General features: G+C 41.0%; 1 protein-coding gene across 1 annotated transcript in view; it reads left to right on the top strand.

The window, feature by feature from the left end:
• The window catches only part of terb1 (telomere repeat binding bouquet formation protein 1), a 155,842-nt gene that overhangs the window by 80,327 nt on the left and 54,234 nt on the right, over positions 1-21,281 (top strand). Inside the window, exons 11-14 of the mRNA XM_073069668.1 lie at positions 7,617-7,742; positions 10,671-10,804; positions 14,150-14,512; positions 16,964-17,337. Coding sequence (XP_072925769.1) covers positions 7,617-7,742; positions 10,671-10,804; positions 14,150-14,512; positions 16,964-17,337 — 997 coding nt within the window. The remainder of the gene's footprint in view (positions 1-7,616; positions 7,743-10,670; positions 10,805-14,149; positions 14,513-16,963; positions 17,338-21,281) is intronic.

Genomic DNA, 21,281 nt, shown 5'->3' with positions numbered 1-21,281 from the left:
ACGCCGTGTCCAATCAAGAACATATCAAGCTCCGACTTAAATACACCCAATAACTTGTCCTCCACAGCTGCCTAAGACAACGGAAGTTCACCAAAAGTTCACTACCCTTTGGCTAAAGAAATTTCTCTGCATCTTTGTTTTAAATGAATGCCCCTCTACCTGATGGCTGTGCCCTATTGTCTTAGACTCCCCCACCATTGGAAACATCCTTTCCATATCTACTCTGTCTAGGCCTTACAATATTCAAAAGGTTTTAATGAGATCTCCCTCCATCCTTCTAAATTCCAGTGAGTGCAGACCCAGAACCATCAAACGTTTCTCATATGATAAGCCTTCCATTCCCAGAATCATCCTTGTGAACCTCCTCTGAAGCCTCTCCAATACCAGCACATCTTTTCTTAGATGAAGAACTCAAAACTATTCACATTACTCAAGGTGAGGCCTCACCAGTGCCTTATAGAACCTCAGCATCACATCCCTTCTCTTGTATTCGAGACCTATTGAAATGAATGCATTTGCCTTCCTCACTGCTGCCTCAACTTGCAAGTTGAACTTTAGGGTGTTCTGCACAAGTCCCTTTGTATCTCAGACTTTGGGATTTTCTTCCGTTTTAGAAAATACATTTATTTCTACTACATTTTCCAACATTGCATTTCATTTGCTACTCTCTCATCCATTCTCCCAATCTGTTCAAGTCCTTCTGCTGCCTTCCTGTTTCCTCAACACTACCTGCCCCTCCAGCAATCTTTGTATCATCTGCAAACTTGGCAACAAAGCCATCTATTCCATCATCTAAATCATTGATATGCAACATAAAAAGAAGTGTTCCCAACACCTACCTCTGCGGAGCACCATTAGTCACTGGCAGCCAACCAGAAAAGGATCCTTTTATTCCCACTTGCTGCCTCCTACCAATCAGCCAATGCTCTTAACCATGCCAGTAACTTTCCTGTACTACCATGGGTTCTTAATTTGGTAAACATCCTCATGTGTGGCACTTTGTCAAAGGCCTTCTGAAAGTCCAAATATACAACATCCACTGCATCCGCTTTAACTATCCTACTTGTAATTTTCTCAAAGAATTCCAACAGGTTCATTAGGCAAGATTTTCCATGAAGGAAACCATGCTGACTTTGTCCTATCTTGTTTTGTGTTACCAAGTACTCCATAACTTCATCCTTAATAATTGACTCCAACATCTTCCCAACCACTGAGGTCAGGCTAACTGGTCTATAATTTCCTTTCTGCTGCCTTTCTCCTTTCTTAAAGGATGAAGTGACATTTGCAATTCTCCACTCCTCTGGCACCATGCCAGAATCAAATGATTTTTGAAAGATCATTACTGATGCCTCCACACTCTCTACTGTTACCTCTTTCAGAACCGTAGGGTGCAGTTTATCTGGTCCGGATGACTTATGTACCTTTAGGTCTTTCAGTTTTCTGAGCAGTTTCTCCCTAGTAGTAATATTTGCATTCATTTCTCTTCCCTCACACCCTTCAACATCTGACACACTGCTAGTGTCTTCCACAGTGAAGACTGATACAAAATACTCATTTAGTTCATCTGCCATCTCCTTGGTTGCCATTATTATTTCTCTGGCCTCATTTTCTAACAGTCTCATATCCACTCTCATCTCTCTTTTATTTTTTACATACTTGAAAAAACTTCGACTATCCACTTTGATATTGATTGTTAGCTTGCTTTAATATTTCATCTTTTCCTTTCTAATGATTCTTCTAGTTGTTTTCTGTAGGTTTTGAAAAGCTTCCCAATCCTCATTTTCCCATGGTGTTTGCTTTGTTGTATGCCTTCTGTTTTGCTTTTATATTAGCTTTGACTTCCCTTGTCAACTATGGTTATACATTTTGCCATTTTGAGTATTTCTTTGTTTTTGGAATACATATACCCTGCACTCTCCTCATTTTTCCCAGAACCTCATGCCATAGCTACTCCGCTGTCATTCCTAACAGCATCTCCTAATTTACCTTGGCCAACTTCTCTCTCATACCACTGTAATTTCCTATACTCCACTGAAAAACTGCTCTGTCAGACTTTACTTTCTCCCTATCAAATTTCAAGTCGAACTCAGTCATATTGTGATCACTGTCTCCTAAAGGTTCTTTTACCTTAAGCTCTCTAATCACCTCTGGTTCATTGCATAACACTCAATCCAGTATAACTGATCCCCTAATAGGCTCAGCAACAAACTGCCCTAAAAAGCCATCTCATAGGCATTCAACTAACTCACTTTCTTGAGATCTATTACCAACCTGATTTTCCCAATCAACCGTGTTGAAATCTCCCACGACTATCATAATATTGCTCTTTTGACATGCCTTTTCTATTTCCTGTTGTAATCTGTGGTTCATATCCCAGCTACTGTCGGGAGACCTGTATATAACTGCCCTCAGGTTCCTTTTACCCTTTCAGTTTCTTAATTCAATCCACAAAGATTCAACATCTTCTGATCCTATGACACAACTTTCTAAATGATTTGATTTCATTCTTTACTAGCAGAGCCATGCCACACCCTCTGCCTACCTTCCCATACCTCCGGTACGGCATGTAACCTTGAACATTTAGCTCCCTTCCTTCCATCTTTCAGTCACAGTTCAGTGATGTCCACAACATCATACCTGACAATCTGTAGTAGTTCAACAAGATCATCCATCTTATTTCTTATGCTCCGTGCATTGAGATATAACATTTTGAGTACTGTATTTGCTACCTTTTTAGATTTTGCATTCCAAATGTACTGATACTCACCCTGCTGGCTACAATTTTGTCCTATCATCTGCCTGCCTTTTCTGACAGTCTGACTGCTTTTTTAACCATCTGTCCTATCCTGAGTCCCTTCACTATGGTTCCCACCCCTCTGCCAAATTAGTTTAAACCCTCCCCAACAGCTCTAACAAACCTGCCCATGAGAATATCCCACTCAGTATCAGGTGCAATAGGTCACTTTTGTACAGGTCTTTCCTCCCCCAGAGCAGATCCCAATGATCCAAGAACCCAAAGCCCTTCCCCATTCACCAACTTCTTCGCCATACAGTAATCTGCAAAATCATCCTGTTTTTACCCTCACTAGTGTGTGGCACAGGCAGCAATCTTTGGGATGCATCTATCTTGCACCTTCCAAATTGCCCACAGATACACCAGCCATTGCTGTTGTGCTATCGTCTCTGTTAGTGTTCCCTTACAATGAACTTCAGCCAGCTCCTCTCTCAGCCCTCTGTATTTCCCTTTAATTAATTGTAATACTGATAAGTCTGACTTTGGCTTCTCCCTCTCAAACTGCAGTGTGAATTATATCTTATTATAATCACTGCTTCCTTAGAGTTCCTTTACATTAAGCTTCCTAATCAAATTTTGATCAATTCGCATTGCCGCCTCAAAGAAGCTTGTATGTTCTCCCATGACTGCATAGGTTTCGTCTGGGTGTTCTGGTTTCCTCCCACTTTCCAAAGACATACCGGTTGGTAAATTAATTGGTCATTGTAAATGGCCATTGCTTAGGCTAGGATTAAGTTGGGAGAAAGTTGAGAGATTGCTGGGTGGCACCACTTGAATGGCCTATTCCACTCCGTATCTCAATAAATAGTAAATAAATTGCACAACACCTAATCCAGAATTTCCTTTCTCCTAGTGGGCTCAACCACAAGTTGCTCTTAAAAGCAGTCTCGTGTGCATTCTACAAATTTCCTCTCTTGGGATCTGGCACCAACCTGACTTTCCCAGTCTACAGTACCTGCACATTGAAATCCCTCATGATTATTGATTAGACATTGGCTCAATGGGAGAAGCCAGAGAGTGGTAGTGGAGGATTGCTACTCTGAATGGAGGCCTGTGACTAGTGGTGTGCCACAGCGATCAGTGCTGGGTCCATTGTTATTTGTCATCTATATCAATGATCTGGATGATAATGTGGCAAATTGGATCATCAAAGTTGCTGATAATACAAAGATTGTAGGTGTAGTGGAAGATTTTCAAAGCTTGCAGAGGGATTTGGACCATTTGGAGGAATGGGCAGAAAAATGGCAGATGGAGTTTAATGTAGACAAGTGTGAGGTATTGCACTTTGGAAGGTCAAACCAAGGTAGAACAAACAAGGTAAATGGTAGGACACTGAGGAGTGCAGTAGAACAGAGGAATCTGGGAGTACAGATAAATAATTCCCTAAAAGTGGCGTCACAAGTAGATAGGGTTGCAAAGAGAGCTTTTGGTACATTGGCCTTTATAAATCAAAGTATCAAGTATAGGAGTTGGAATGTAATGGTGAGGTTGTATAAGACATTGGTGAAACCGAATTTGGAGTATTGTGTGCAGTTTTGGTCACCTAGTTACAGGAAGGATATTAATAAGGTTGAAAGAGTGTGGAGAAGGTTTACAAGGATGTTGCCGGGACTTGAGAAACTGAGTTACAGAGAAAGGTTGAATAGGTTAGGACTTTATTCCCTGGAGCGTAGGAGAATGAGGGGTGATTTGATAGAGGTATATAAAATTATGATGGGTATAGATAGAGTGAATGCAAGCAGGCTTTTTCCACTGAGCCCAGGGGAGAAAAAAACCAGAGGTCATGGGTTAAGGGTGAAGGGAGAAAAGTTTAAAGGGAACATCAGGGAAGGCTTCTTCATGCAGAGAGTGTTGGGAGTGTGGAATGAGCTGCCAGATAAAGTGGTGAATGCAGGCTCACTTTTGACATTTAAGAAAAACTTGGACAGGTATATGGATGAGGGGTTTGGAGGGATATGGCCCAGGTGCAGGTCAATGGGACTAGGCAGAAAAATGGCTCAGCACAGCCAAGAAGGGCCAAAAGGCCTGTTTCTGTGCTGTGATGTTCTATGGTTCTATTGTAACATTGCCCTTTATACATGCCTTTTCCTTCCCTATTGTAATTTGTATCCCACATCCTGGCTACTATTTGAAGGTCTGTATATAATTCCCATCAGGGTCTTTTCACACTTGCAGTTTTTTAACTCTACCCACAAGGCTACTAAAGATTTGATTTAATTTTTCAACCAACAGAGCCATCCCACCTCCTCTCCCTAACCACCTGTCCTTACAATACAATGTGTATCCTTGGATGTTAATTATTTAGTAATACCGCGTGGAATAGGCCCTTGGAGTCGTGCTGCACCAGCAATCCCCAACACACCCAATTAAACCTAACCTAATTACAGGACAATTTACAATGACCAATTAACCTAACTGGTATGTCTTTGGACTGTTGGAGGAAACCGGAGGACCCAGGGAAAACTCATGCATTCCATCAGGAGGACATACAGAATGGCACCAGAATTAAACTCTGAACTCCTAAACCCCCCTGAGCAACTCTACCATGTGCTAACCACGATGCTATTATGGAGCACCCCAATTATGATCTTCTTTCAGCCATGACCCTGATGCGAACAGTGTCGTACCTGTTGATCTCTAATTACACTACAACATCATCTACCTTATTCTTTATACTGCATGTATTCAAACATAGCACCTTCAGTCCTGTATTCAACACCTTTTTCAATTTTGCTGCCCACTTAACACTTCAGCTCATCCTACTGAATGCAAATTTGCCCTATCATCTACTTGTCCATCCTCACAGTCCCACTGCACACTACATCTATGTGTTTACCAACTGCCCCATCCTCAGCCCTATCTTTCCAATTCTCATCCTCCTGCCAAATTAGTTTAAGCCCTCTCTAAGAGCTCTAGCCTGCAAGGATATTGGTCCCCCTTGGGCTCAGGTTTAATCCTGCCTTTTTGTACACGTCATACTCTCCCCAATGATCCAGAAATCTGAAACCCTGCCCTCTGCACCAATTCCTCAGCCACGCATTCATCTGCCAAATCATCCTATTCTTACCCTCACTGGTGTGTGGCACAGGCTGCAACCACAGATTACTACGCTGAAGGTCCTGCTTTTCAGCTTTCTACCGAGCTTCCTATATTCTTTCTTCAGGACCTCCTCCCATTTCCTACCTATGTCATTGGTACTAATATATACTACGATTTCTGGCAGCTCACGCTGTCCCTTTAGAATGCTGTGGACCCAAGCCGAGACATCCCTGTCCCTGGCACGTGAAAGACAACATGCCATCTCATAGAGACCTGCTCACTGATATTTCTCCCTGGTAGATTCCCCCCACTCCCCCCTCCCCCCCACCAACAGTATCCAAAGTGGTATACTTACTATTGAGTTAAACGGCCACAGGGATACTCTGAACTGGCTGCTTATTCTCTTTCTCTCTCCCAGCAGTCACCCAGCTACCTGTCTCCTGCAACTCTGGGGTTACCACCTCCCTATTTATCACCTCATTCTCCCGTATTAGCTGAAGGTCATCAAGCTGAAGCTTGGTGCATTTTGTGCAGAGGCCGGAGGGCTCCCAAAGTTCCCACATCACACACAAGGAACGTACCACAAAATCTGGACCTATTCTGAGCACACTAACCATTTGCTAACAGAAAAAAACTCACTTAGAGCCTACCTCTGTGCTTGCCCAACCTGTTCTTGCTTAAGCGTCTTGAGCTAATGCCAGACCAGTCTAACACTACCCAATGACCGTTCTGCTTATTCCTCCTTTCTTTTTATTGGCTCAAGTAAGACTCACTCACTACCTCAAACAATGTCCTGCTCTCAACTGAACTTGCAGTTTTGAAACAGCCCCTTCCCTGCGAGATATTACTCTCTCACTCACTACTTCACAGAATGAATCGCTCCGACAAGACTTGTAATTTTCAAATAGTTCTCGCCCTACAGATTTTGCTCTCTCACTTGCTACTTCAAGCAAGGAGATAAAGCTAATATTCTTCTGCTCAAGTGACATGACCCTTGGACATGATTAATGTGTACTAAACTAAATATTTAGAATAGTCTGATGAATGATTCATCAAATTGAATTATACAAGGGAAAAAGAAACATGCCAATCACAGTAGCAAATTGTAAAGAAGTTTGGCATCAACAGTTAAATATTACGGTCTAAAGTTTTCTCAATATACAGTTCTTAATAAGCATTTTATAAATTAGTTGTATTATATCCTATATTGAAAAAAAAACATTTTCAGCCAAAACAAAGGTGAAGCAGTTTGAACAAAATGCCCATAAAAATACAGATAAGATAGTCACAAGAAGTACTGCAGGTGCTGGAAATCTAGAGCAATACTCACAATGTGCTGGAGGAATGCAGCAGGAAGAGCAACATCTATGGATAGGAATAAGCAGTTGACATTTCGAGTCAAGGCCTTTCATCAGGACTGGTATAAGTAGTCATCAGAACTGAAGAAAACTTAAGAAAATATTGAAGTAGAATTATTGTAAAAATGAGTGAGAAGGAAAAACAACAGATAATGAAACCAAGAAATAAATGATGAGGGATAACACTTCTCTGAGGCTGGCTTCAACGGTTGATTAAATAATTGAAATAATAATTGTAATTGTTTCAGTTTAAAATCATTGCAAGACAGTTTATTTTTTGTGTCTGAAAATCTGTTTCCAAGTTTAATGACATACAGTGGAGAGATTTGTGCTGTGTGTATCTGATTATTTTGGACAACCAAATCTGAAGTTTAACAGTGTCTAACTTAGAATAGAAAGGAATAGTTTTATGGTATATTTTTCAGAGGTGCATCAGTATCAATTACTGAAGAGCAATGGGCTTCCATTAATGATCCAAATAGTTGCTGAATCCCAGGATGAGGAGCAGAGAAAAGCAGCAACTTTTGTTCTACAGAGTTGCCAGCTCATAAGTAAGTGAATAATCAGGTTCCTGTTTCTTCAGTGATTCAGTTTAACATCAGAATGTATACAGTATACAACCTGAAATCTTACTCTTCACAGACATCCACGAAACAGAAGAAAAACCTCAAAGAATAAATGACAAAAAAATTTACAACCACCAAGTCCCTCCTTCCCCTCCCCTGACTAGCTCCAGTAAAAACATTAGCCCCCATCACCCCAATACAAGCAATAGCAAAGCCCCCAGAGGCCATGATCTGGAGTCCATAAGAAACTTCTGTCCATCCAACACTTCAACATCTCAAACAGTCTCTCCCTCACCATCAAAAGAGAGACAAATTGCTCCAGCTGCGCACACTGCCCACTCTCTCAATATTTCAAACACTCACGACACTTCAGCCAGTGACATCAGTGAGAAATCCACAGGGCAGCACCCCAAAGCAACATGTCTTCCAGGCTGCATCTGGAGATGCCGAAACGCCAGGCCACCGGAATCTCTTGTGTTTATTGTTAAGATGCTCAACAGCTTCCAAAAATATTTACGCAGCTACACAAAACAACATACACATAATGTTGCTTTGTGCTTAGAGCTCCATTTCCTCCATAGGAAAGCATCCATTTAGTTAAATGAGTTTGGTCAGAGTTTAGCAAGATCCAAGATATCATAAGCTTGAAATTCCTTCTCAAAACTTCAAAATAAATGAATTTTGTTGTGTTGGAAATTACAAAGTTTGTACATTAGTGTTAAATGGGGCCATTTTGCATAATAGTTTCAGTGTGTATCACCACCTTTGTAATATATCTCCACTCTTTTGGTAAGATTTTCCACTTGCAAGTGCTTTTGGCTTGTGTGAAACTTTAGAAATTAAGATCAGCCTCCTAAGTTATTCAGAAACAAGATTGTTAATTACTCTGGTTTGGAAAAGTATCAGTTATTGTTTACTCATGAAATAACACAGTTTTCTAATACCTGTTTTTGGTGCAAGACTTATTAAAAGGCCAGTTGCACAAAACTTGAATTCCTATGCAGGTTGTTGCAAACCTTTCTTCAGGCTAACAAGTTATTCTGGACACTGCTCACATTAGATTACACTTTCCTTGCACCTCCTAACTGTTCTGACTGATTCACAAATGGGATTTATCTAAATGTATCACTCTTTGGGATGACATGGGGATGCAACAGAGACCTGCAAATCGCACGGACACCCTTTGTAGAAAGATCAAAAGAATTCATTTTTGAAGAAATTACCCAACCAGGATTTACAGGGAGCCAGATCTTATCTAGACTTCAGAAACGCAATGTCTGCAGAGATTAAATTTCCACATGCTAGTTATTGTTGAAATATGTAGATAGCAATAGTAACTCCAGGGCCAATATCCCTGAAGAGAACAACTGTTGCTGCTTTGAGGATGTATTAGATTCACATATATTCCAAAGCATCCTCCCCTTACACACTCAAAACAATTTATACACTTATAGAGTCATGTACAGCAGTGGGGCATGATGGTTGCATAGTAGATAATGCAGCACTACTACCTCCGGGTGTTCTGGAGTTCAGCATTCAATTCCAGCTTCGTCTATAAGGAGTTTGTATGTTCTCCCTGTGTTTCCTCAGAGAGCTCCCACAGTCCCAAAACATGCCGATTAAGAGGTAAGTTGGTCATTGTAAGTTGTCCTGTGATGAGGCTAGGGTTAAATAAGCGAGTTGCTGAGTGGTGTAGCTCATAGGTCGGAAGGACCTATTATGTACCATATCCTTAAATAAAATAAATTTTCTGTACAGTTTTCAATAGTGTGATACAAAAAAGTTGCTAAGCTTCAAATGGAAGTGAAGTTCTCATCCATTAATAACAGACTGAATGCCAATTTTATTTTACAGTCTGTGAGACAGTGAGCAGAGGCATATTTAGAGTAGAGACATCCGTTACTTAATTTTGTTATACAAATAGAAGGAGTAAGTCACTGGGATCTTCAAGATGGCTTCAATATAAGATCATGGCTGATACGATTTTAACATTCAGTGTAATGAGTATTTGATAGTCAGATGGACATGGTGGGCTGAAGAGCATTTTTCTTTGCTGAATTACCATAACCAAGTTCCTCTCCAACTCACACACCATGCTGATATGGACATACACTCAGCAGGCACTTTATCAGGTACCTCCTGTACCTTCTAAAGTGGCCACTGAGTGTATATTTACTATTTTCTGCACACCACTGTTGTAATTTGTGGTTATTTGAGTTACATTTGCCTTCCTGTCAGCTTGAAATATTCTGCCCATTCTCCTCCGACCTCTCTATTCACAAGGCTTTTTCGTCCACAGAACTGCTGCTCACAGGATGATTTTTGTATCTCTCACCATTCTCTATAAACTCTGGAGACTGTTGTATGTGAAATCCAAGGAGATCAGCTATTTCTAAGACACTCAAACCTCTCCATCTGGCACCAACAATCTTTCCATTGCCAAAGTAATTTATATCACATTTCTTCCCCATTCTGATGTTTTGCCTGAACAACTGAACCTCTTGACCATGTCTGCATAATGTTATGCATTGAATTGCTGTCACATGATTAGCTAATAAGATATTTGTATTAACGAGCATGTGTAAAGTTGTACCTAATAAAGTAACCACTGAGAGTATGTCACCATGCCTTAATTAATTGCTAATCCCAGAATTCTTCTCTTAGTAGGATTTCTATCACCATAAGATCTGCAGAAATGGAAGGAAAAAGCCTATTGCTACTTATTTGAATATAATAGGTTTGGGCAGTAAATATTAATATTAATTCCATTCCAAATTCAAAATAAGCTGTGAGTGCCTGTGAAACTGTATATTAACTGTCGGATAATGCAGATATTAACTGGAATTGGAACTTTTATTATTTGATTTTTCAATTTCATGCTCATTCTTGTATTTGCTGTTGACTCTTTCTAAGCTGAGAAACTATCGAACAGTCTGGTGGAGAATTCCCAGTCAAAAGAAGGCATAATTACTTCAAATCCGAAGGATATCAGCCTGAGAAATTACTGGAAATTTGCAAAAGAATTTCTGCATAGGATAGAGACGTTAGTAAAGCATCAAGAGGTGTTTAAATATTTAAGAATTATATAATCATATCTTTTTTTAAATATGTGCTTTGTGTTTATAAAACCATAAGATGTAAAAGCAGAAGTGGGCCATTCGGCCCATCAAGTCTGCTCCACCATTCAATCATGGGCTGATCCAATTCTTCCAGTCATCCCCACCCCCGCTGCCTTCACCTTATACCCTTTGATGCTCTGGCTAATCAAGAACCTATCTATCTCTGCCTTAAATATGCGCAGTGACTAGGCCTCCACAGCCATTCGTGGCAACAAGTTCCACAGATTTACCACCCTCTGACTAAAGTAATTTCTCCACATCTCAGTTCTAAATGGATGTCCTTCAATCCTGAAGTCATGCCCCCTTGTCCTAGAATCCCCTACCATGGGGAATAACTTTGCCACATTTAATCTGTTCAGGCCTTTTAACATTTGGAATGTTTCTGTGAGAACCCCTCCCCCCCCACCATTCTCCTGGACTCCAGGGAATACAGTCCAAGAGCTGCCTGACGTTCCTCATACGGTACCCCTTTCATTCCTGGAATCATTCTCGTGAATCTTCTCTGAACCCTCTCCAATGGCAGTATATCCTTTCTAAAATAAGGAGCCCAAAACTGCACACAATATAAGTGTGGTCTCGTGAATGCCTTATAGAGCCTCAACATCACATCCCTGCTCTTTTGCCTTCTTCACAACCGACTTAATCTGGAGATTAACCTTTAGGGTATCTAGCACAAGGACTCCAAAAACCCTTTGCATCTCTCCATTTTGAATTCTCTCCCCATCTAAATAATAGTCTGTCCGTTTATTTCTTCCACCAAAGTGCATGACCATACACTTTCCAACATTGTATTTCATTGGCCGCTTCTTTGCCCATTCCCCTAAACTATCTAAGTCTCTCTGCAGGCTCTCTGTTTCCTCAACACTACCTGCTTCTCCACCTATCTTTGTATCATCGGCAAATTTAGCCACAGATCCAATAATACTGTAGTCCAAATCATTGACATACATCGTAAAAAGCAGTGGTCCCAACACCAACTCCTGTGGAACTCCACTGGTAACCAGCAGCCAGCTAGAATAGGATCCCTTTATTCCCACTCTCTGTTTTCTGCTGACCAGCCAATGCTCCACCCATACTAGTAACTTCCCTGTAATTCCATGGGCTCTTATCTTGCTAAGCAGCCTCATGTGCGGCACCTTGTCAAAGGCCTTCTGAAAATCCAAGTATACCACGTCTATTGCATCTCCTTTGTCTACACTGCTTGTAATTTCCTCAAAGAATTGCAGTCGGTTTGTCAGGCAGGATTTTCCTTTCAGGAAAACATGCTGGCTTTGGCCTATCTTGTCATGTGCCTCAGTTACTCTGTTAACTCATTCCTAACTATTGATTCATTGATTCCAACAACTTTCCAGCCACTGATGTCAGGCTAACAGATCTATAGTTTCCTTTCTGCTGCCTCCCATCCTTCTTAAATAGTGGAGCAACATTTGCAATTTTCCATTCATCTGGTATCAATTCTTGAAAGATCATCGTTAATGCCTCCCAATCTCTCCAGCTACTTCCTTCAGAGCCCAAGGGTGCATTCCATCAGGTCCAGGAGATTTATCCACCCTCAAACCATTAAGCTTCCTGAGCACCTTCTCAATTGTAATTTTCACTGCACAAACTTCACTTTCCTGACACTCTTGAATGTCCGGTATACTGCAGACATCTTCCACTGTGAAATCTGATGCAAAATACACACTTGGTTCCTCTGCCATCTCTGCATCTCTCATTACAATATCTCTAGCGTCACTTTGTATTGATCCTATATCTACCCTTGACTCTCTTTTACACTTTATATACTTAAAAAAGCTTTTAGTATCTTCTTTCATATTAGCTGCCAGCTTCCTCTCATACTGAATCTTTTCTTCCAAATGACCTTCTTAGTTTCTTTCTGCAAGTTTTTAAAAGTTCCCCAATCCTCTTATCTTCCCACTAGCTCTGGCTTCCTTTGTATGCCTTCTCTTTTGCTTTTACTTTGGCTCTGACTTCACTTGACAGCCACGGTTCCCTTTGAAAATTTCTTCTTACGTGGAATATATCTGTCTTGCACTTCCCTCATTTTTCACAGAAACTCCAGCCATTGCTGCTCTGCTGTCCTTCCTGCATATGTCTCTTTCCAGTCAACTTCGGCCAGTTCCCCTCTCATGCTATTGTAGGTCTTCGGGTTTAATAGAATGTTCTGAATGCTCTCCATAGGTGGAAAAATATCCTGAGCTCTAAAAGACATTGAAACAAATGTCCAAAAGGTATTAAGGAAGAGAGAGAACTAAAGAGGCACAGGATGTTAGGGAGGGTGTGCTAAAATAAAGGGCAAGGAAAGTGCAATAAAAAAATATAAATGGTAAGGGAGGGTTTGTAGGTTTGAGCTAAATATTGAAATTAATGGATCACAGGATCTTGTGTATTTAAAAACATCTGAATGTAAGGAATACAAGTAAATCTGCAGATGCTGGAAATAAATAAAAACACAAAATGCTGGCAGAACTCAGCAGGCCAGACAGCATCAATGGGAGGAGGTAGTGACGACGTTTCAGGCCGAAACCCTTCATCAGGAGTTGATGAAGGGTTTCAGCCCGAAACATCGTCACTACCTCCTCCCATTGATGCTGTCTGGCCTGCTGAGTTCTGCCAGCATTTTGTGTTTGAATGTAAGGAATATTTCCCTTTTACACTTGAAGATAAAGGATAAGAAATCACGATTCCATGTGCTAAAAACACTCCTTAATGGACATTATAGTCTAAGTGGCTATTCTCTGTGTGAGATTAAGGGGAGCAAGAAACATCACAGTTACTTCACTCCCATCTTACCCAATCTCTACCAGTTGCTGGGACCACAGTTGAATCCCACCACACCAACATAAATAAACCTCGGCAATCTGTATGTCAGGGTTGCAGAAATTATTCTGAGATTCCAAGTTCTGTGATGGTTGAATAATAGTCAGCTCCACCTTCTGAGCTGAAACATTGGTGGCCTGGGTCAAGCAGAGCTGGGACCACTGAGCAGACCCAGTTGCTCACATACAGACAGTGAGACTGGCTGACAGCCACTCTTTCCATGCCTGCTCGCTCTCCCTTTACAGCTGTTCTATGATTCTCTCCCACGCACTTATTGTTCATTTACCAACTTATGAATAGTTCTCAGGAACAGAATGTTCTTGTAACCTGGGGCTGCTTGTAATAAGCAGCCACATGGAGCCCTGCTGCAGGTTCTGTATTAATTAACCATTTTGAAAATATTTTTATATTATTTTACTTAATTTTGTTTTTCATTAATTGTCCCTAAACCAGCTGACCAACACCACTAGCAACATGGATGTATACCACACAACTACAGCGCCAAGTGCACTTGAACATCCAAGCTTTTGGTTTTGTGACTCTTCACTAAAGGGAATGAAACAGACGGTGAAAGAAGATGCTTCAATGAAACACTGCAGAGAACAGCAATGCTTGAATGAACAGTGTGTGGACATTACAAAAACAAATGGATGGAAAAGATATGAAACAATTCAGGATTTTACTCCAGCACAAAAAAAATTAGATATCTGTCAAGGAGTAACTGGATACATAGAAGGAGGTTCTGTTATTCCAACATTCAAATCATCCAGTTTTGTTGAAGAAAACAAGCATCAACACCAGGATCAGCAGTTAATGGTGTGGCACTTAGTTAGTCTAAATCCTTATACTCTAGTAGTTTTATGAAGAAATTTATTTTGATTATAATATACATTTTTTGATTTGCAGTCTATTTTGATACAATAATATACAATATATGGGTAATAGTTACCTAATTACTTTCCCTTGCCTTCTTAGTTTGAAGCAAACCTTTATTCTCAATTCTATTTTGAAAATAATTTACAAGATAAAGATTTGCTCTCCTCTTTTGTTTGAACACTTAGAATGATGCTAATGTGCAAGGTTAAAGGCTTTTTGCCTTTCCTCGACAGTAACCCCAACTTGTCATTCTTAGTTTGAACCATGACAGCAATTCTTGAAGTATTATTTTGGTATTGAAACAAACCTGAACCGCTCTGTGCTTTTAGTATTGTATACTGACAGACAGACATACTTTATTGATCCTGAGGGAAATTGGGTTTTGTTACAGCCACACCAACCAAGAATAGTGAAGAAATATAGCAATATAAAACCATAAATAATTAAATAATATTAAGTTAATCATGCCAAGTGGAAATAAGTTCAGGACCAGCCTATTGGCTCGGGGTGTCTGACCCCGAGGGAGGAGTTGTAAAGTTTGATGGCCACAGGTAGGAATGACGTCCTATGACACTCAGTGTTACATCTCGGTGGAATGAGTCTCTGGCTGAATGTACTCCTGTGCCTAACCAGTACATTATGGAGTGGATGGGAGTCATTGTCCAAGATGGCATGCAACTTGGACAGCATCCTCTTTTCAGACACCACCGTCAGAGAGTCCAGTTCCGCCCCCACATCATCACTGGCCTTACGAATGAGTTTGTTGATTCTGTTGGTGTCTGCTACCCTCAGCCTGCTGCCTCAGCACACAACAGCAAACATGATAGCACTGGCCACCACAGCCTCGTAGAACATCCTCAGCATCGTCCGGCAGATGTTAAAGGACTTCAGTCTCCTCAGGAAATAGAGACAGCTCTGACCCTTCTTGTAGACAGCCTCAGTGTTCTTTGACCAGTCCAGTTTGTTGTCCATTCGTATCGCCAGGTATTTGTAATCCTCCACTATGTCCACACTGACCCCTTGGATGGAAACAGGGGTCACCAGTGCCTTAGCCCTCCTCAGGTCCACCACCAGCTCCTTAGTCTTTTTCACATTAAGCTGCAGATGATTCTGCTCGCACCATGTGACAAAGTTTCCCACCGTAGCCCTGTACTCAGCCTCATCTCCCTTGCTGATGCATCCAACTATGGCAGATCAAGTGTGAATACATTGGCTAATTTATCCTGTTTTGCAACATTATACCAGCTAAGGTAGCACACATCAATAACATCAGAATCAGGATTAATATCACCAGCATATGTCGTGAAATTTGTTAACTTGCAATCCAATGAAATACGTGATAAATAAATAAAGGAAAAAACTGATTTACACTAACTATATATGCATATTAAATAGTTAAGTTAAAATTAGTGCAAAAAAAGTAGTTAGTGTTCATGGTTTCAATATCCATTTAGAAATTAGATGGCAGAGGGGAAGAAGCTGTTCCTGAATTGCTGAATATATGCCTTCAGGCTTCTCTATCTCCTTCCCAACTGTAACAATGAGAAGAAGGCATGTCCTGAGTGGTAAGGGTCATTAATGATGGACACTGCCATCCTAAGGTACCATTCCTGGATGTCTTAGATAATATGGAGGCTAGTACCTATGATGGAGCTGACTAATTTTACAAGTTCCTGCAACTTAACTTCAATCTTGTGCAGTAGCCCCCATACTAGATGGTGATGCGGCCAATCAGAATGCTCCCCATGTTACATTTGTAGAAGTTTTCAAGTGTTTTTGTTGACAAATCAAATCCTCCTCAAACTCCTAATGAAATATAGCTGCTCTTTTGCCTTCTTTATAGCTGCATCAATATGTTGTATCCTGGTTAGGCCCTTAGAGATATTGATAATCAGGAACTTGGAAATTGCTTACTCTCTCCACTTCTGATCTTTCTATGAGGATTGGTTTGTGTTCCCTTGTCTTACCCTATCTGAAGTTCATCATCACTTTTTTGGTCTTGCTGACGTTGATTGCAAGGTTGATGCTGCAACACTGCAACTTATTGGTATCTGTTGCTCCAGTACACCCTTTTGTTACCAGTTGAAATTCTGCTAACAATTGTTGTATCATGAGCAAATTTATAGATGACATTTAAACTGTGCCTAGCCACATGGTCATGGGTGTAGAGAGAGTCGAGCAGTGGGCTAAGGGCTCATCCCTGTAGAATATGTATGTAGAACACACAGGGTAAGCAATTACATATAATAACAAACTATATTACTGCAAGATGGCATTTTGCCAGCAATGCTTACATTCAAAAACATACACAGATCTCCATCCTAAGCTTTTAATTGTTGAAAGAAAATTGTAAAATAATGTAACTTACGTTATATATATTTTCTGTTTTAGGAAAAAGTCAAGCGACAAATATTTGTGGAAGATGATGTTCCACGGGAAGAAATTGGTGAAAGTAACAATTCACTTCAGTCTGATAACATTAAAAGTGATCAAATAAATTTAGATGTCAAAGCAAGAAATGAAAATAGTCAGAAGCACAATATGAGCAAAGAGACAGCTTGCAGCAAAGGGCCTCAAGACATCTCTGATACTCAGAATAAAGATTGGTTTCCAGAAACTGATGAGCAACTTGACAAAATGTCTTGGGCTGTTACGTGTAGAAAGGCTATTGATCAACCAGTAGCAGTGCCAGAGCTGAGAGTACAAAGAACAGGTACATCAATGGAAGAGCAAAACCCCAGGGATAAGCAGGAATGTAAACAGAGGTATGTCACCACTTGTGATGAGTAAGTTAGAAAAGTATTGTCATTAAAGGATGAAATTAAAATTGCAATGCTGTTTCACTGAAGTATAAAATGTGCAGCGAGCCTGTTAGCATCTGAAAGAGAAAGATGTATTAAGGTTTTGTAAAAGGTTGATCTTTAGTACTAATGATACATTGGTTATTCATTTTACTGATGTTTGTGAAGTCTTTGCAAAATGCCAATCCATATGCCTGTAAAATGGTAGTCTCTCCACTGCACATCTCTAGGATGTCCTGAGGGCATTAAAAGATACTCTTTGGGTGCTGAAGGATTGAGATGAGTAGAACCAAACTTCAGAAATGGAGGTTAACACACACATATTACATGCTTTGTGCATTAAGCTTATATAACAATCATCACATTTCTAACCCAGGATCCTTCCCATCATATGCATAACTGGCTAATATTTTGCCTACAAATGGAATGCAGATTTAATTTGGCTTTTGAACCACGTGATTTAGATTTTGGGGCTTATTGAAATTTCTAGAATTTAAACTGAATAGCCAGAGAATGATTTATAGAAAGAGCTTTCAAGTGAACAAATGGTTCATAATTGCACTCTCAAGTTATGGCCCTGCTATATTTTCTTTCATTTTGTATTGAGCAAATGGTGTCCATTCCAAAATCCAAGAGGAGATTGTCATTGCACCCTTAGCCAGTTTTTCTCAATGCCATAAAGTACTTCAGCTGGCTTTGAAACAAAACTCGGAAATGCTGGCAAAACTCAGCTGGTCAGGTAGCATCTGTTGAAAAAGAACATTACATTTTTTGGATTTGTGATTCTCTGTCAGAGCTGCACTCTGAGGAAGATTCTCTCAAACTGTTTCTCTTTTCACAGATGCTTCCTAACCTGATTTTTGCAGCTTTTTCACTTTGTTTTCAGATTTCTAGTCTCTGCAGTTCTATTATTCTCAATCTGTTTTGCCAGTGGATGACAGTAGTGAATCTTTTTCCAGGATAATTATTTGGAAAGTTTCTGTCTGATTTTTTATTCTGAAGACTTGACCAAATAAGTACTTTACATCATTCTAAACCAAGGATGCAATGAAAGATGTAATTGGATGAGCTAAGAATTGCTAAAGTTGAGGTACAAAAAAGATAGCTGCACTTAGGGTGAGTAAATCACCTGGTCCAACTGAGTGCCAAGTTACTGGCAAGGAAGGAAAGAGCAAAAATTGCAAAGACCCTGGCTATCATCTTGCAAAGTTCTGTAGATTCGGGACAGTTGCCTGATTATTGAAAACTGTATCTTGCTGCAGAATGGCACAACAAAATGCAAAATTACGTTCTCAGTCCTCGTTCAAAAAATGCAGGCATAAACCCAGTAACATAGACCAGTTAACTCTAGACCAGTTGGTTTAGCCTCAGTAATAGGGACAATTAGTATTTATTTGAACAAATGCATATAGTTTAGAGAAAGCCAGCATGGATTTATTAAAAGCACGCAAAGTCCAAGTAATTTGTAGAGATTATTTCTGTGGTAGAAGAAATTATCAATCAGGAAGTGGGGTTATTACTGTATTTATAGGCACTACATATAGTTTTGTCAGCAAGGTTGAAGACCAAGAAATAAAAGGGGTCATAGGGCCATGAATAGAAAATGAGTTAGGGAACAGGAAGCAAAGGGTAATAACGAGAGGTTGTTTTCATATTACAGAATCTCCCAGAGCCAGTAATAGTTCCACTACTTCTCTTAATTTACATTAATGATTGGGATGTGGTTCCCAAATATGAAGATGACACAAAACTTGAAGGTGAAGTGAAATGTGAGAGATAGTGTAATAGATAGGGGAGCGGCCTTGTCGAGGGAAGTGCCTGGTGAGAAAAGTGCGAGTCTTTGGCTCGACAGCCTTCGGCGAGGAGGCTGAGGGAGGAGACTACACCACAGTTGGAGAGGCTGAGAGGTGGTGAAGAGATGACAGGTAATCTGATTCAGTGTCATGCTTGCCTGATGTGGGAGGTCAGGGACACTGATGGTGCCTCCGGCTGCTACAACTGTGATAAGTGTGTCCAGGTTCAGCTCCTGAAGGACCGTGTTGGGCCACTGGATAAGCAACTGAATGACCTCAGGTTCATCCAGGAAAATCAGAGTTTTCTGGACAGGACCTACAGCGAGATCGTTACACTGACTATACTGGAAGAGAGAAGGGGGGGGGGTGACAATGAGGAAGGCATGGATGCTTGGTGTACAGGAGACCCCAGGGGATGTACCTCTTGAAAACAGGTTTACCCTCTTGGAAGCTGTCGGGACAGAAGACACTGCCAGTCTAAGAGGCGGACAGGTCAGTGAGTCAAAAATTGACGCTGAAGCAAAGCCAAGGAGACAGACATCAGGCAGAGCTGTGGTAGTAGGGGACTCCATGGTGAGAGGTACAGAAAGGGGTTTCTGCATCAACAGGCAGGATTTAAGGATGGTGTGTTGCCCCCCTGGTGCCAGGATCCAGGACGTCACGGACCGATTGCAGGGCATCCTCAAGGGTGAAGGTGAACAGCTGGAAGCGGTATTGTATGTCGGCACAAATGACGTTGGGAAGAAGAGGAAAGAAATTCTGCAGCATGACTTCAGAGAACTCGGAAGAAGGCTGAAAAGCAGCACTTCCAGGGTGGTTATCTCCAGTTTGCTTCCGGTTCCTCATGCTGGTGAGGGCAGGAACAGGGAGATAAGCAATCTGAATGTGTGGCTGAGGAGCTGGTGCAGGAAGTTGGGATTTAGATTCTTAGATCACTGTGATCTGTTTTGGGGTAAGGATGAATTGTACAAAAGGGACAGGTTGCACCTTAACAGGCAGGGGACCAGCATTCTGGCAGGCAGGTTTGCCATTGCTACGTGGGTGTGTTTAAACTAAGTGGGGGAAGTGGGGGGGGGGGGAGAAGACGAACTGGAAATATAAGGATGGAGTTAAAGGGAAAGAGAATAAGAAAAGTTAAGAAAGACAACAAAATTAACAGGACAGAAAGCTCAGGAAGAGATTGGAGAGTATGGCCAAGTGCAATAGGAATCGATGTGAAAGGTGATGGGAGTAATGGATTAAAAATATTATATATGAATGCACGAAGTATAAGAAATAAAGTGGATGAGCTTGAGGCTCAGTTGGAAATTGGCAAGTATGATGTTGTAGGAATAACAGAGACATGCTGCAAGAGGACCAGGGCTGGGAAATGAATATTCAAGGGTATACGTCCTATCGAAAGGACAGACAGGTGGGCAGAGGGGGTGGGGTGGCTCTGTTGGTGAGGAATGAAATTCAGTCCCTTGCGAGGGGTGACAGAGAATCAGGAGATGTAGAGTCAATATGGATAGAACTGAGAAATTGTAAGGGCAGAAAGACCCTAATGGGAGTTATCTACAGGCCCCCAACCAGTAGCCTGGATATAAGGTGCGAGTTGAATCAAGAGTTAAAATTGGCATGTCACAAAGGTAATGCTACGGTTGTAATGGGGGATTTCAACATGCAGGTAGACTGGGAAAATCAGGTTGGTACTGGACCCCAAGAAAGGGAGTTTGTGGAGTGCCTCCGAGATGGATTCTTAGAACAGCTTGTACTGGAGCCTACCAGGGAGAAGGCAATTCTGGATTTAGTGTTGTGTAATGAACCAGATTTGATAAGGGAACTCAAGGTAAAGGAGCCATCAGGAGGTAGTGACCATATGATAAGTTTTAATCTACAATTTGAGAGGGAGAAGGGAAAATCGGAAGTGTCAGTATTACAGTTGAGCAAAGGGGACTATGGAGCCATGAGGGAGGAGCTGGCCAAAGTTGACTGGAAAGATATCCTAGCAGGGATGACAGTGGAACAACAATGGCAGGTATTTCTGAGAATAACACAGAAGGTGCAGGATGAGTTCATTCCAAAGAGGAAGAAAGATTCTAAGGGGACCATGGCTGACAAGGGAAGTCAAGGACA

The sequence above is a fragment of the Hemitrygon akajei genome, chromosome 17 (assembly GCF_048418815.1).
Source record: "Hemitrygon akajei chromosome 17, sHemAka1.3, whole genome shotgun sequence".
Lineage (NCBI taxonomy): Eukaryota > Metazoa > Chordata > Chondrichthyes > Myliobatiformes > Dasyatidae > Hemitrygon > Hemitrygon akajei.
Note: the sequence above shows the minus strand (reverse complement) of the source record. Positions and strands in the feature narration are given on the sequence as shown.